At 50.7% G+C, this 15,714-nt stretch overlaps 1 protein-coding gene across 1 annotated transcript in view; it reads left to right on the forward strand.

Moving 5' to 3' along the window:
• The first annotated feature begins 5,829 nt into the window (after positions 1-5,829).
• LOC142582695 (acetylcholinesterase-1-like) overlaps positions 5,830-15,714 on the forward strand; it is a 30,128-nt gene continuing 20,243 nt past the window's right edge. Inside the window, exon 1 of the mRNA XM_075692646.1 lies at positions 5,830-7,091. Coding sequence (XP_075548761.1) covers positions 7,050-7,091 — 42 coding nt within the window. The 5' untranslated portion in view covers positions 5,830-7,049. The remainder of the gene's footprint in view (positions 7,092-15,714) is intronic.

The raw sequence follows: 15,714 nt of genomic DNA on the forward strand, positions 1-15,714 counted from the left end.
CAGTGTCTGGCGTTTGCGGGCGCCGCCGGTGCAAATTCGACGCAGCACGCAACGCCGGCTAGCGACACGGAAATCCTGAAGGGGTCGAGAGGGGGGTTCCTGCTTGAAAAAGAAAAGTCTTCGTTAGAGCTGCAGAATGTACGAATGAGGAGCACACACTTTCTGGCGCAACCAAACTGTATATATTCTCTCTCGTTACCGCTGTCAGATGGGACCTCTTTTCCTATATACCCTGGTTCACGCGGCGCCGATCGCTGTCTTCTCATTGAATTTACAAGTAAAAAAAGCCATAGGCGCGCCCGCACAGTCGTTAAACCTTGGGAGTTTGAAACACGAAGCGTCGCAGAGCACAAAATATACGGATCGCGGGTTGACCTTGCGTACAAAGAGGCGCTGCGAAGAAGGCGTTCCCAGCACGCCCACATCGGCGTCTACTGACTTTGGTCTTGAGAGTTCTGCGAGGAGTTAAACGGGCGCTCGCATACCCACACATTCTCCGGGTCGTTCCTATACGCTTTGCTAAACGGTACTTCACGATCTTTCTTTTTCTTACTGCTCCTTCGATTCTATCGATTCTTGGAGTATCCAACGACGCGAACGAAAGAAAGTGGGCAATCCTTGGCGCGATCGCCAGGTGCGATAACGGCGTGCCACTCGCTGTTATTGGCTTCGCGATTCTGTGCTTTCTTTTCGCGCTCTTTTCTCGACGCTGGCGTTCAGCGGAGCGATGAAGGCGTTTTGTTCTGTTGCCGACTGTGCGCCGGACGGCATTGACCCGAATAGAAGAAATTCGACAGAGGCGGCGGTGCCTGTGGCGGGCCGGGGGATTGTCTCACTGCAAAGCTGGGCGCTTGTGTCCTCCGTACATTGCTATACACGTACTTCGCCAACCGTATCCAGGTGTGCGGAGCCGAAACGATGCAGAGCGAAAATGAGAGGTCGGACCTTTTCTTTTTCTTTCGATTTTCCGGCACGCTGTCACTGTTGACCCTACATGGAGCGCTTTGGTTCAAGGACCTATTTAACGAGAACATATCGAGGAGAAATGTGGTTGTGGCATTCTTTCCGTGTTTGCGTATTAGTAATGATGGATGGAAGTAAGGTATTTATTTAAATGACTTAGCCTGGTCATTCGTTCGCTATGTGTGAAACAACGGAGAAAGGCGACGTCTTTACACTTCTGAAGTTTCTGCAGTCCTGCAGTCCGTGGTCAATGGAGAGTTAAAGACCTTTCTGCTTTTTTACAAACATTTCCCACAAATATCGTTACATTAACTTATGGTCTCATCGTACTGCGCTCACATTTACGCACAAAAGGGTTCTTATGCTATAACATGTACGTAAGGACAGATACAAGGCAATTGTAATGTTGGACAAATTAGCGAAGTCGGCCTGCCAATAGCAAACAGCCCATAGGGACGAAAAGCTTAGTGAATTAGGCCCCTGTCATTGACTACGTTTTTGGGCAGCTTCAGATGGCCTGCATACACCAACATATGCAGACCAATAGCAGTGTGGTAGATCTACTACATTCATGTGGAGCCAGAAATTACACATATTTTATATAATATGCAATATACTGTGTAAGGTGCAAGGTGGCGTTCTCTTGATAGTTCGCATCTTTATTCTTGTATACTTTATTTACTATACCCTAAGTAGTAACTATGCTGCAGTGGAATAAATGATTCAGAGCAGGTGACCTCGGTTGGTGTCGTCTGCTCCATTAATAAATGAAGGCCCAAATTTCTTTCAACTAGAGTAATTCGTTTTCCGCGAAGAGGAAATATATGAATCGGACCCGTTGCTTAGCGTGCAGCCCGTTGCGACCGTCTCGGCAATCAGGCATTTGCTATAGAAGTGACCCAACTTAGCGGTTCTCCGATGGAAGTACCCATGGGGCTGGTGGCCGGCATCGATGAGTGGCACATCTCTTTACAGGGCACCGCTGTGTCATGGGAGCACTTTACGCCTTTGTTTAGAAGTCGGGCATCGCTCGCAGGATGTAGCCGGTGTGTGCACATCTCGATAGCCGACCCATGGTTGACATTTCCTTCCTAATCCCTCCGACCTCTTTAACGCTCTGGGCCAATGAACCGTCTACCGTAATAAATGTTTTGTCATCATAATCGTTCTATGGACCACCTGTGCCCGACTGTATAACCGATTAAAAATTTAACAATTTCTACTGGTTTAAGCAGTGTCGTTCGAGATTATGTAATAATTTTGCTTCCTTGTGAGTTAATATGGTGGCACGAAACTGCCGACACGTGCACGGAACTACACTATGAAAGCCTGAGTCTTGAAAATTTACTTGTTTCCCTTTGAGCACGTAGCACGCTGCTTAACTCGGTGGCTGAGCACCTTACGTTATAGCGTGCCAGGCACGTTTTCACGTTGGCGGAGGTGCGCATAACACTGTGCCTAATGCTTCTAAAGAGAATGATACTGCGCATACGTGGAGTAGCATTGGTGTAGACCTTGTGTTAAACGGCAAACCTCGATATATTTTTCGCTTTTGTGCGGCAAAATGATCTTGTACATCAGAACCCCATATAAGGTTCGAACGCATGCGCGGACTTCACGTGTGCTTGATTATACATTTACCTTTTATTTCACCTTCGTTTTTCACTCTTATGTTAATTTCATCGGAAGTAACAAGCCCTCAGAGGCTCGCCTCTTCAATTTTCTTTAAATTTAATCTTTCTTCTCATGCTTGCTGTTCGTGAGTTTATGTCGTGACGACGAATGTGGGACTCGTGTCCGGATGGACGCGTTGTAGCGAGGTACGAGTAACGGAAGTAGCATCTGAGTTCGGCTCTCTGAGGCCCCGTTGTACCGAGCTGGCAGAGGATATGTGCAAACGCTAGCCATCCTCCTTTCTTCGACAAAGACTCGAGCCATAGCACAGTACCTGCCTTGACTAAGCCTGGAGTGATTAGAACCGCCGCACGTAGCCCCTGTTTCGGCGTATCTTGGAAGCTGCCGTTCTTTATCAGTTTGACGTAACTAGCGAAGGTCTTTGAAGTGAAGCCCTGGAGTGAAAGCCCACGGCTGTAGATGACACTCTCAACAAGAGTAAGGGTAAACGAACGTGCTGTCAACAAGAAGGTTGACAAGCTTGACATACGACCAAGACCGCGTAGCGTTGAGTTCGACAGGCTGCCTCAACTTTTACCTCGCACAGCAGCTCCACGTCTGTATATTGTTAATTAGCCTTGCATGCGTCGATCAGGTAGCGAGCTAGCGCTCGAAGCTTACTCTGTCGAGAAGATCGGCCGTCGACACGATCTGGCTGCCCGTCATTGTCCGAAGCAAAGTAGCGACGTCACCGACAGCGGTCTTCACTGCTACGACGTCAAACTGATCTCGTTCTTGCTCCCCTTCCTCGCTCAAATTTGCGTAGCTACAGTGTATGTCCTAGGCGTCGTTCACTTGCTCGCGTGACTGACACGCAGTTGCGGTCAGCGATGCCCGGAAGACGTTTGTGGCGCACATCGCGGCGATGTTAGGTTAAGCACGCCGGTTCGCATTAGGTCACGGAGCTAAGCAGCGTTCTGTTCGACCAGCTGTTGTGAGGGAGAACCCCTGGGAGTCATCTCCAACACCCGCAGAACTAACCTGAATACAGTCCAAAGCATCCAAGTCCAAGCCCTCGAGATATGCGTCGTTCTACCGCGGAGTGCGTCAATGACTGAAGTTATTGCAGTCGCTCAAGCTTACACTACTAGAACGCACATTACCATTGAAACAATGCGTGAGCGTGCACGTAAAGCCCCTCGCCCGAACCCTTACTCACCACCTCGCAAGTCTCTCTCTAGAAAGGCCCCACACGACATTCGGTGTTAGATATATGCTTTATTAGCTCTGCAAAGCGGTGCTCAAGCAACGTCGGGGCCGAAGCGAGGACGTCCGTAATAGGAGCAGAGGCGACGCCGGCCGTGCGCTGCACGCAACTCGAGCAAGGGGGTCGCGACGGCCCACGTCGCGTGCGTGAACGAACGCGTGTTCCGTTATATCGCGCTAGAGGAGGACGAGAAGGACGTAGCCTGCTCGGCTTGCCTGAGGCCGACCCGATGGGGCAATCGGGGTGTTGTCATCGCGAGCGTGATTGAGTTCACACAGCCATGCAAGCGCAGGTATGCAACGTGTGTGTGTGTGTGTCACGCCGTCGTCGCGCGTCACCGCCGTCTGCGCGACCAACAGAAGTGAAATGGAGGAGGGGTAGGGAAGTGCATTGACGTTACAATGTTGGACGATGACAGCGACGTGTTCTCCATTGCTTGCGCCACGCAGGCAAGCGTCACTTGCCAGAGGCGCCCGAGAGACAAAAAGGCGGTTCCCCCCCGAGGCGCCGCTGTCAAAGGGAACGGCGGGCGCGGTTAAAGGCCTCTGAGCGCCTCGCTTTGTGTGTGGGTTTATGCAGGCGTCGTTTGAAGAGAGTAGCACGTACAACCGCTCAGGACCCGAGCCAAGGACTTTGGTAGGAGGAAGCTCGCTTCATTGTGCCAGCTTATAGGCACATGCGGGTTTCAATGCACTGAAGGATCGCTCTGAAGAAAAGAAAATTGCGCCGTTAGGTTACTGTTGGATTCTTTGAAGACTGGTATTAGTCAGCGTATGATGGCAAGGCGCGGATAGTTTGCGAACATTTGGACAGGTGTTGCGAGTTTTGCATACTTCAATGAGTACGTTTTTACCACCGGTCCGAAGTTGCCATATATTATACTGCGCTTCTCAGTGCATGAGTCGAAGCAATTTGAGGCGTAACCAACCACTCGCTGAATGGATATAGCGGTGGCTGAATGGATGTACTGCATGCTGTAGGGCAGACATGTGAGGCACAGGCTGCCAAGAATATCTAAGAAAATACGTGATAATTGAGGTGTAAGGGTACGTGTAACATTTTATTGCAAATAATTGCAATTTACCATGCACAAGCGTAAGAAAAACGACAGTAGAAAACCGAAGCACAGCGGCGATGTTTTCCATGTAAAGCTGAACAGTCTACTAGGGTCAGCTGCCCTTTACCATTACGTGCGTGGCTGTAAAGAACCTTTCACGTTTTCATGCCATTATTCACCACAAAAGGGTAAAAAGGTGAGAGAGCTATACATCGTGGTAATAAGTGAGTCAAATTGAAATTGAAGTTTAATTGATCCATCAGGCACTTTTGCGATTCCAATAACAGAAAGTTCATTCACGCATCCTATAGTCAGAGACTGTACGTCGGTACCATCGACGAAAAGTTATGGAAACCAAGAATTATGCAACCAGCAGGTGCACATCGAAAAGTGGAGAAATTACAATGTAAGGAACATGAAAATACGCGAAAAGCGAGAACGCTAACGATACGTTAATACGATTATAAAGCGGATCATAGCACCAAGAAAGTAGGGGCATAATAAATAATCATTCATATAGTTCTAGAGCGGTGTTAATGAACATATAGTCGTTAATGTAGACGGTAAGCTAACGCAAGACTAAATCGTCGTAAAGGCTGAAGTTAATTTGCAGCAATTAGCGAGAGTCTTAGGAAGATCAGAATGTTTGTTGTACAAACAAACTTCACACAATTTACATTTGACAGAATGCATACAGGACCCACCAGCACAGTGGGTGCCGTAGCACACCACGCGCACTATCTCCGTCGCTGAACGTTAGCCCGCCTTAGCGCAGAAGCAAGAACAGATAATCAGTTCGGTGTCTTTCTGCAGTTTCGCAACGCGGTTGCGATCATCCCTTTATGTAACAGCTTCCCGTGATGACGGTGCAACTGGACGTGCGAGCGAGGTTAAGGACAAAGGAGAGACGCCACCCCGCACAGCGAACAAAGCACGGGAACGCCGAAGCACGCACATACCAAGACACATCCTCGTCTTCTCGCGACTCCCATTGCATATTATAACGGCTCTTCTCTCGGCCGCTCGGCGGCGAAGTTATCACAGCGCGCGGGTCACGGATTCGACGCGTCAATGCGCGGCGAATCGCGCGCTCGACCGAGCATCGGAACGCCGGGAGCCTCACGCCACAGAACACTGCGTATATACCGCATCGCGATCTTAACGGAGGTAGCTGGAGCGAGGAGACGGCAGCAGTGACCCGCTAACCGTGATTGCGCTGGGGCGCGAGCGCGCGGACAGGATGTCCCACCAACGGCGGGAGGGGTGCAGCAAATGCACCCCTTCCACTTAAGCTTCCTGCTGCTGGGCTCGCTCGCTTTCCCAGTCCGGTGTACTACGTATACACGACGGAACGTTCCTAGCGTAAGGTGTCCCTCGCCGGCCCAGCGCCTTTCCAGCAGCCGCTGGCGGACACACCGCGTCTTCCCCTGCAGAGGGGAAAGAGCGGGCGGAGGAACACCCTCCGGTGTGTCTCGCCCCCCCACTCGGATGGCTGGCGGCGGCGGCCTTTCTCCACTCTCCCTGGCCGCGGCGAGCGAACCGCACACACACACACGCGCGGCTTCCTGCGATTTCGGCGACTCGGATATTAATCCTCGCCGGTCGCCGCCACCCACTCCGAAAACTGATTCTCTGTGCGCGCGTGAGTGTGTGTTTGTGCGACCGCTAGTGGACTTTTGATGCCACTGCCATCACCGTTGTTCAGCGCGCCAACCGGCGTCCACACCCAGGCGTCATCATCAACCATGGAGTTCACACTCGTCGGCGAATTCAGCAGCGGAGACGGTACTTTTCTGTAGCGTCAGCGGCAACGACGTTCCTCGGCGTGACATCAGCGGTGATCTCGGCGGTGGCGTGAATATTCGTCGCATTGAACAGACAGCGGCACCAGTGGAACTGGCTGCAGCATCTCGACGTTGATTGGTCCCGACGAAGACTCGACCTCGGGAGTTGGCCCGTAGGGAAAACTACGACTGACCAACACTTGTGCCATAGCGCTGTGCGTACTTTGTTCTCCGTCGTTCCAGTCACCGGTGTGTTGCTGCTGAGCAGCTTCGCGAATATACTGTGCGGAAGCTTCCGGAGGAAGAGCAGAGATGAGAAGAGACTGATCTTCAGTGTTTCATTGACGGTGAAAGACAACATTGGATGCACGCGTCGAGAGCGAGGATAACTATGCAAGTGCTTAGAGTGAGTTTCTTCCTTCCTATAGTCTGCCGGATAAATTTTGAGAGTTTTTTTTTTGTTTCTGTTGGTAGCGCTGGTAATTTTTTGCTCACATAACCTGGAAGTGTCTTCCACAGGTACAGCAAGTGGAAGGGAAACGTCGATGGAAAGACCTTAGTTACAGTTGTGTTTGACTGTTTGTTTTGTCTGTACGTCTTGCCTCTTGAGCGTTTGAGCTCAAAGCACCGAAATGGCAGTCGCTGTTTTTAATTATTCTCATGTTGATTCCAACCGGATGATGCCATTCACGTTTCAGATACCTTTAATAGCGGCAGGCCATGAAACGCTATCTAACAAAAGCAACTTCACCTTGTTTGTTCTAACGTAACCTTTAGACCCATTCAAAATCATAAGACCGTTAGCTGAGTGCTACAAAATGGCTCGGGCGACGTTCGCATACGAAGTGTTTGCTATTCTTGTGACAAGTTCACTGGTACCACATAAAGTCGTATTGCGTTAAGCAAGCCTTCCCACTTGCGGTCACTACGTCAGAAACAGGCAGTAAAGTGTAATAATATCGATCGCAATTCAATTGGTTCAGTCATCAAATCTTTCTTACTCGACAGTTACGAACTCTAAATGATGGCTCAATGACTATGTGCCCAACTAGCACGCACGTCGTGTTAAGTTTTCAGAAGTGGAGGTGGTCTTAGCTAATAATGATTATCATCATCATAATTATCATCCTGATTTATTTTTTCCTTGAAGACCCTAATGGGGCATTACATAAGGGGGTATTTGGATCTGACTGCTGGTACGATCTGTTGGGAACTCGGCGCTGACGCCCGTGGTTGTACCTGGGTCGCAAGCCCCAAGGGTAGCGTTGGCCTGGCGGCCTGGGGTACAACTCGAAGCATCCGAAGGTCCCGGCAAAGCATGAGTCGACTGGTAACAACGAAACAACTTGTTTATTTTAACATCGCAAAGAGTTGGCGGTCAGGTTTGACCGAAGTAGAGAGACGGGAGAGCACTTCACTCAGCAGAAGAAATCGGAGCCCTCCTCTGGCGTCCGGGGGCAGCTGTTTTTATACTCTCGCAGTTGAGGGCAAGAAGGAACCCCTCAAAAGACGAGCACGTGAATGTACAATGGGCTAATGGTGACGCACACTGTCGTAGCGACGCCGTAGCACCATGTCGTGGCGCTGCGCACGATCTCGTAGCACCTGGTCGTGGCGCTGCGCAGCACACTGTCGTGGCGCTGCCGGTCGGACACAATGACTGTAACGAGAAGATGGTCCCTGCTTTGGCATCGCCTGTTTCGGGCACAATGACTGGAACGAGATCCATGCTTTGGCATCGCCTGTTTCGGGCCCAATAACTGGAAGGAGATCCCTGCTTTGGCCTCGCCTGTTTCGGGCACAATGACTGGAACGAAATCCCTAGGCGGTCGCATCGCCGCAGACGCGCCTGGAAACACCTGGCGATGAGTGTTGCGGTGACGACGATCGGGCCAAAATGTCCGCCGCCCCGCCGCCGTCGCGCCGGCAAAACCACGTGTCGCAGGCGAAACGCAACAGACCGCCCCGCCGGGGAAAGGAGATCCCGATGGACAGGGGACTGCATCCGCTGTCCGGAGGGATGTCGCTCGATGATGCGCATAACCGAAGTCGGGCGTCCCTTGACGTTTCTTGAGCGCAGCGCACAGAGAAGGCCTCGTTCTCTCGTTCAGGTTCGCACGGGACACTGCAAAGTGACTTCGGGAGAGTTCACATTTTTGTTCTCGTTCCCGGCAAGCGTTAGAACTACGCTGAAAACTCAACCGCTCAGTCAGCAAGCACGGCACAACCCTCACTAAGCCCTGCCAGGCTCTTTCCCCTTTTTATACCACTGCCTAGTTCCTTACAGTAGTCTAGCATCACTCAGAACGCGTCCACAAATTGAAAAATTGCACTAGAAAGCATATCATCACTTTGAAACACTAAACAAAAGCAATATGTTAAAAAAAATCCTGCCTCAGGAAGAAAAACATCAGTAACAAACAATTTTGAGGCTGATTCCTACGTTAGGGGCTTCGACTTAAGCCATCGGCGTTACCGTTGAGACTCCCCTTTTTGTAACGCACCTCAAAGGAATATTGTTGTAAAGCGAGGCTCCAGCGCAGGAGGCGGCCATTTTTGGGAGAGATGGTCTGCAGCCATTGGAGAGGGCAGTGATCTGTCTCAATGATAAACCTCGAGCCGGCTAGATAGCATGACAATTTCTGAACGGCCCACACGAGACATGCACACTCTTTCTCGGTGGCGCTATACGCCTGCTCACGACTGGTCAGCTTACGACTAGCATACAGGACGGGGTGTTCTACTCCTCCATTTTCCCGTTGGCACAGTACAACGCCCATGCCTCGCTCACTAGCATCGCACTGAACAATGAACCCTTTTGTATAGTCTGGCGATCGTAGCACAGGCTGGCTTGTTAGGGCACTCTTTAGGGCGCTAAAAGCTCTTTCCTTTGTCTCGTCCCAGACGACTGTTTGAGGCTCTGTCTTTCTTAGAGCATCCGTCAGGGGAGCCGCGATATCAGAGTACCTAGGGATGTACCTCTGATAGTAGCCGGCGACACCTAAGAACGACCGAATATCGGTCTTTGTGCGCGGTTGCGGAAAGTCTCGCACAGCGGCCACTTTTATTTCAGAGGGGCGGCGACGACCCTGACCAATCACGTGACCGAGGTAGACAACCTCGGCCTGTGCTAACTGGCACTTAGGAGCCTTTACTGTCAAGCCTGCTTCGCGCAGGCGGGTTAGCACTGCCCGCAAGTGTGTCATATGCTCAGACCAGGATGCGGAGAATATCGCTACGTCGTCTAGATACGGTAAAGCGAATTCTTGCTGTCCCCGCAACACTTTATCCATGAGACTTGAAAAACAGTATGGCGCGTTCTTCAAACCAAAACTCAACACTTTAGGACGGAATGTTCCCATTGGTGAAATGAACGCCGCATACCTACTAGCCTCTTCTGTAAGTGGAACCTGCCAATAACCCCTGACAAGATCTAGGGTGGAAATAAACTGAGCGCTACTAACTTTCTCAAGGCGCTCCTCGATGTTAGGGATCGGATAAATTTGATCCTTAGTGATGGAATTAAGCCTGCGGTAGTCGACGCAAGGACGAGGTTCCTTGCCCGGTACCTCAACTAAAATCAAAGGGGAGGTATAATCACTCTCACCTGCCTCAATAACACCGAGCTGTAGCATTTTCTTTACCTCAGCCTCCATAATATCGCTCTGGCGGGGTGACACCCGATACGCCTTGGATCGTACTGGCTCTGTGGAGGTAAGTTCTATATCATGAGTAAGTACAGAAGTCCTACCAGGCCTCTCAGAGAACAGACCTTGAAACTCTTGTAATAGCTGGTGTAGTTCGGTTTTCTGCTCAGGCGACAGCGGTGCTTTACTGATAAGGTCACTAATGACTTGACCGGTGTCTTCCCTGTTCGTCACTGAGCCTAGTCCCGGAAGCTCGACCGGAAGCTCTTCAGGAACGTTTACCATCATGCACACCACTGCTTCCCTTTGTCTATAAGGTTTGAGCAGATTACAGTGGTAAACTTGCTGTGCTTTCCGCTTTCCTGGCAGACTTACCACGTAGTTAACGTCCGACAGTTTCTGAACAATTCGCGCTGGGCCCTCCCACTGCACGTCTAGTTTGTTGTTTAGCGATGTGCGCAATATCATGACCTCATCGCCAACCTCAAAACGACGGGCCCTGGCTGTCCGATCATAATAAACCTTGGCCCTCTGCTGGGCCTTTGTCATTGCTTCACCTGACAACTCCTGTGCCCTTCTTAAGCGTTCGAGGAGCTTAAGCACGTACTCCACCACGACTGGGTCGTCGCCCCTACCTTCCCATGATTCTCGAAGCATGCGAAGCGGAGATCGAAGCGAGCGACCGTACACCAGTTCAGCTGGCGAAAACCCCGTAGCCGCATGCGGCGCGGTCCTTAAAGCAAACATCACCCCAGGCAGACACAGCTCCCAGTCAGTTTGATGTTCAAAACACAAGGCTCTCAACACGCGCTTCATGACGGAGTGGAGCTTCTCAACGGAATTCGACTGTGGGTGGTACACTGAGCTGTGTAGCAGCTTTACCCCACACCTTTCGAGAAAAGTTGTCGTCAAAGCGCTAGTAAACACTGTGCCCTGATCTGATTGAATTTCTGCAGGAAAACCAACTCGCGCAAATATGGACAGTAGTGCATTAACTATCTCAACTGAGCTGAGTTCTTTAAGCGGCACTGCTTCAGGGAACTTTGTCGCTGGGCAGATCACAGTCAAAATGTGTCTGTACCCCGTGGCTGTTACCGGCAGAGGTCCCACTGTATCAATAACGAGCCGTCTAAAAGGCTCCGTAATGATAGGTACCAATTTCAACGGCGCCCTCGATTTGTCCCCTGGTTTGCCCACCCGCTGACAAGTGTCACATGTCCTCACGAAATGGTCTGCGTCCCGAAAACACCCTGGCCAATAGTACTCTTGCAAGAGACGGTCCTTAGTTTTCTTAACTCCTAGGTGTCCGGACCACGAACCCCCATGTGACAAGCGCAACAGATCCTGACGATAGCATTGAGGCACGACCAGCTGATCGAACTCCACTCCTCGGCGGTCTAGATACTTCCGGTACAGGACTCCACCTCTTTCCACAAAACGCGCAGTTTTCCTGGCGATACCTTCTTTGACATTGCAGCGCACGTTTTCCAGGCTGCCATCCTTTTTTTGCTCGGCTATCAAAGCCGTCCGGCTGACTTTTAGCAACCTATCAAGTCCGTCTGACGTAGGCGTGATGAGCAAATCAGTAGATAGCTCTTCTAACTTTCCCGCGTCGGGATTTTCCTCTCCAGTATCTGGCGCCTTCAACGCTACAGACTCAATTCTATTCTGTTCGGGCGTGCTCTGAATATCAGCTTGCTGCGCCTCTGACCCTTTTTCGTTGTTTGATAACGTCGGCCCCGCAACTACCGCCTTTGCAGCGAGCTCCCGAACCTTCGATCTGGTTAAGGCCTGAACACTAGCTTCACCAAACAAAAGCCCCTTCTCGCGCAGGAGGTGATCGGACCTGTTTGAAAATAGGTACGGGTACTGGGGTGGCAGCATAGATGACACTGCCGCCTCCGTCTCAAGCGCTCCGAAAGGTCCTTCAATAAGCACTTTTGCTACCGGCAGACACACGCTATGAGCTTCCACGGCTTGCTTGATCCACGCGCACTCGCCCGTGAACATATGGGGTTCTACGTAAGACGGGTGAACTACATCCATCGTAGCTGCGGAATCGCGAAGCACTCGGCACTCTTTCCCGTTTACGAGGAGGTCTCGCATGTAAGGCTCAAGAAGCTTCATGTTCTCGTCAGTGCTGCCTATTGAAAAAAACACAACTTTTGGTGTTGTTTCCGGACACTGCGCCGAAAAGTGACCCGGCTTCTGGCACGTATAACACAAGCGCGCTCGCCTCATCTCGAACCGCTTTCTGCGTTTGGCTGCCGCCGTCTCTTTACGTTTGGTCGGACTGCTTTCGCTCGCATCCGCACTACGCGTGTCCCCTTTTAATCTCATGGGCGTGAACTTCGGCCTCTCAAACTTCGAGCCAAATTCACCCTTTTGACCGTCCTTAGCTCCGCGAGCTCGACGCGTCACAAACTCCTCGGCTAGCTCAGCGGCTCTAGCCACCGTACAAACGTCTGGCCTATCCAAGACCCAGTATCGCACGTTCTCCGGTAACCGACTATAAAACTGTTCTAGCCCGAAACACTGCAGAACTTTATCGTGGTCACCAAACGCTTTCTCTTCTTTGAGCCACTCCTGCATGTTCGACATAAGCCTATACGCAAACTCTGTATAAGACTCACTTTTGCCTTTCTCATTTTCCCGAAACTTCCGACGGAACGCCTCCGCAGACAGCCGGTACTTTTTTAGCAGACTCGATTTTACTTTGTCGAAATCCTCTGCTTCCTCTCTATCCAAGCGAGCGACTACGTCGGCCGCCTCGCCGGGTAACAAAGTGAGCAAGCGCTGTGGCCACGTTTCCCGAGAGAACCCCTGCTTCTCGCACGTTCGCTCAAAGTTAACCAGGAACAAACCAATGTCCTCTCCAAGCTTAAACGGCCGCATCAGGTCAGTCATTTTGAACAATACGCGTTCTCCTGCACCGTGTGCCTGACTTCCATTACGAGCGCGTTCCATCTCTACCTCGAGACGCTTCATTTCCAAAGCGTGTTCGCGCTCTTCTTTTTCTTTCTGCTCTTTAAGTTCGCGCTCCTGTCTTTTTGACCTCTCCTCAATAGTCTCAAGGCATTCCGACAGCTCGTCATCCTCAGCCTCTAACTCAAGAATAGCCGTTATCAGTTCCGGTTTTCTTAGTTTGTCTGAGACATCCAGACCCAACTCTCTTGCAAGCTCCAACAATTTCGGTTTGCGCAACGACTTCAAATCCATGGCTGCTCTGAATGCTGCTTTCTCTACTGCTTACTATTGTCTTGCCGCAAACTAACCCGGCAGCAACGACAACCACAATTACCAGCTCTGTTTCTGACACTAACAAAAAGCCTGGCAAAGCTCAGTAGAAGAAAGTCCCGCACTCACCAAACCTCGCAGGCAGGAATTCCGCGCAGTCGTTCCGCTGCAGGCAACCAGTCGTCACACAGGGCTCGTTGCACTGCTCCCGGATCGTCGTTGAGCTGCTCAGCATACTGTCAACTGCATCGCTTTGCTGCTGGCCTCCGTTGTCGCTGTCTCACCGCTGGCAGACAGATGTTTGAAGTCGTAGGCGATCTCACCGCTGGCAACCAGATGTTTGAAGTCGTAGGCGATCTCACCGCTGGCAACCAGATATTTGGATCTGACTGCTGGTACGATCTGTTGGGAACTCGGCGCTGACGCCCGTGGTTGTACCTGGGTCGCAAGCCCCAAGGGTAGCGTTGGCCTGGCGGCCTGGGGTACAACTCGAAGCATCCGAAGGTCCCGGCAAAGCATGAGTCGACTGGTAACAACGAAACAACTTGTTTATTTTAACATCGCAAAGAGTTGGCGGTCAGGTTTGACCGAAGTAGAGAGACGGGAGAGCACTTCACTCAGCAGAAGAAATCGGAGCCCTCCTCTGGCGTCCGGGGGCAGCTGTTTTTATACTCTCGCAGTTGAGGGCAAGAAGGAACCCCTCAAAAGACGAGCACGTGAATGTACAATGGGCTAATGGTGACGCACACTGTCGTAGCGACGCCGTAGCACCATGTCGTGGCGCTGCGCACGATCTCGTAGCACCTGGTCGTGGCGCTGCGCAGCACACTGTCGTGGCGCTGCCGGTCGGACACAATGACTGTAACGAGAAGATGGTCCCTGCTTTGGCATCGCCTGTTTCGGGCACAATGACTGGAACGAGATCCATGCTTTGGCATCGCCTGTTTCGGGCCCAATAACTGGAAGGAGATCCCTGCTTTGGCCTCGCCTGTTTCGGGCACAATGACTGGAACGAAATCCCTAGGCGGTCGCATCGCCGCAGACGCGCCTGGAAACACCTGGCGATGAGTGTTGCGGTGACGACGATCGGGCCAAAATGTCCGCCGCCCCGCCGCCGTCGCGCCGGCAAAACCACGTGTCGCAGGCGAAACGCAACAGGGGAGAAGGGACAGCGTGAAACATTTCAATGCGTGATACAGCAAAAATGACATGAGCGTAAGGATAATAAAACACGCCTTAGGTCGGCTAAAAGGTGTCCGCTCAGAGCGCGCTTGTGTAGGCGTAACGCTGTTACACATCGAATGCATCGGGATGATTTACAATGCAGCCCATTCCGCAAGATTGCATGCATATAGAAGATACGGGCCACGGGAAATCGCACGTAGATTTTCTCGAGACCGTGGATGCTTAAACACTCAGCCACACGCAGTGTTATGAAGGTGAATTCCCTGTACAGCTGCCGTGCATGGCTATTCCGGAACTCTGTGGTGTTCAAATTAAAGGGGTGCAGAAGCGAAATATAGTTTAGGCTAGATTGGTGGGGTAACGCTCCTGCATGGAATACGCTTACGAGTAAAATACGTATAGGTACCACTATTATTTATTTATTTATTTATTTATTTATTTATTTATTTATTTATTTATTTATTTATTTATTTATTTATTTATTTATTTATAACAGGAGGCTGATTCGTTTGTGAGAAGTCGCCATGTGTTCAGCGCCTGATGTTGCCTCAAATGAAGTGATAGCTCAAATAAAGGGTGGATGCCTCATTTGCCCTTCATTAACTACTCCTCTCCACTTTGCCGGTTTCCGCAGAACTACTGCGTCAAAATGCTAGCCGATTTGGATGGATGCGACTAACGTAACTGCTAATATAATTTAACGCAGTTCATAACTTACGAAAGCTTCAAACTTAAAAAAGATATTCCGCCTTATATTTCTTGTCAGATGTCATAATAATACGTTTCGGGCTTTGGTAAAGAAGGCATGGCGTAATGTTGATTTGGGGAAAGAACATATGCGTCGTTCTTATTGGTTATCTCCTGAGTATACAGTAATCGCATTAATTTCCGTGATAGTTTAAGAATCCTAACCACTTTGCAATCCTGAGCTATTTTAATATCGCAGACGATGGTAGAACG

The sequence above is a fragment of the Dermacentor variabilis genome, chromosome 5 (genome assembly GCF_050947875.1).
Source record: "Dermacentor variabilis isolate Ectoservices chromosome 5, ASM5094787v1, whole genome shotgun sequence".
Taxonomy (NCBI): domain Eukaryota; kingdom Metazoa; phylum Arthropoda; class Arachnida; order Ixodida; family Ixodidae; genus Dermacentor; species Dermacentor variabilis.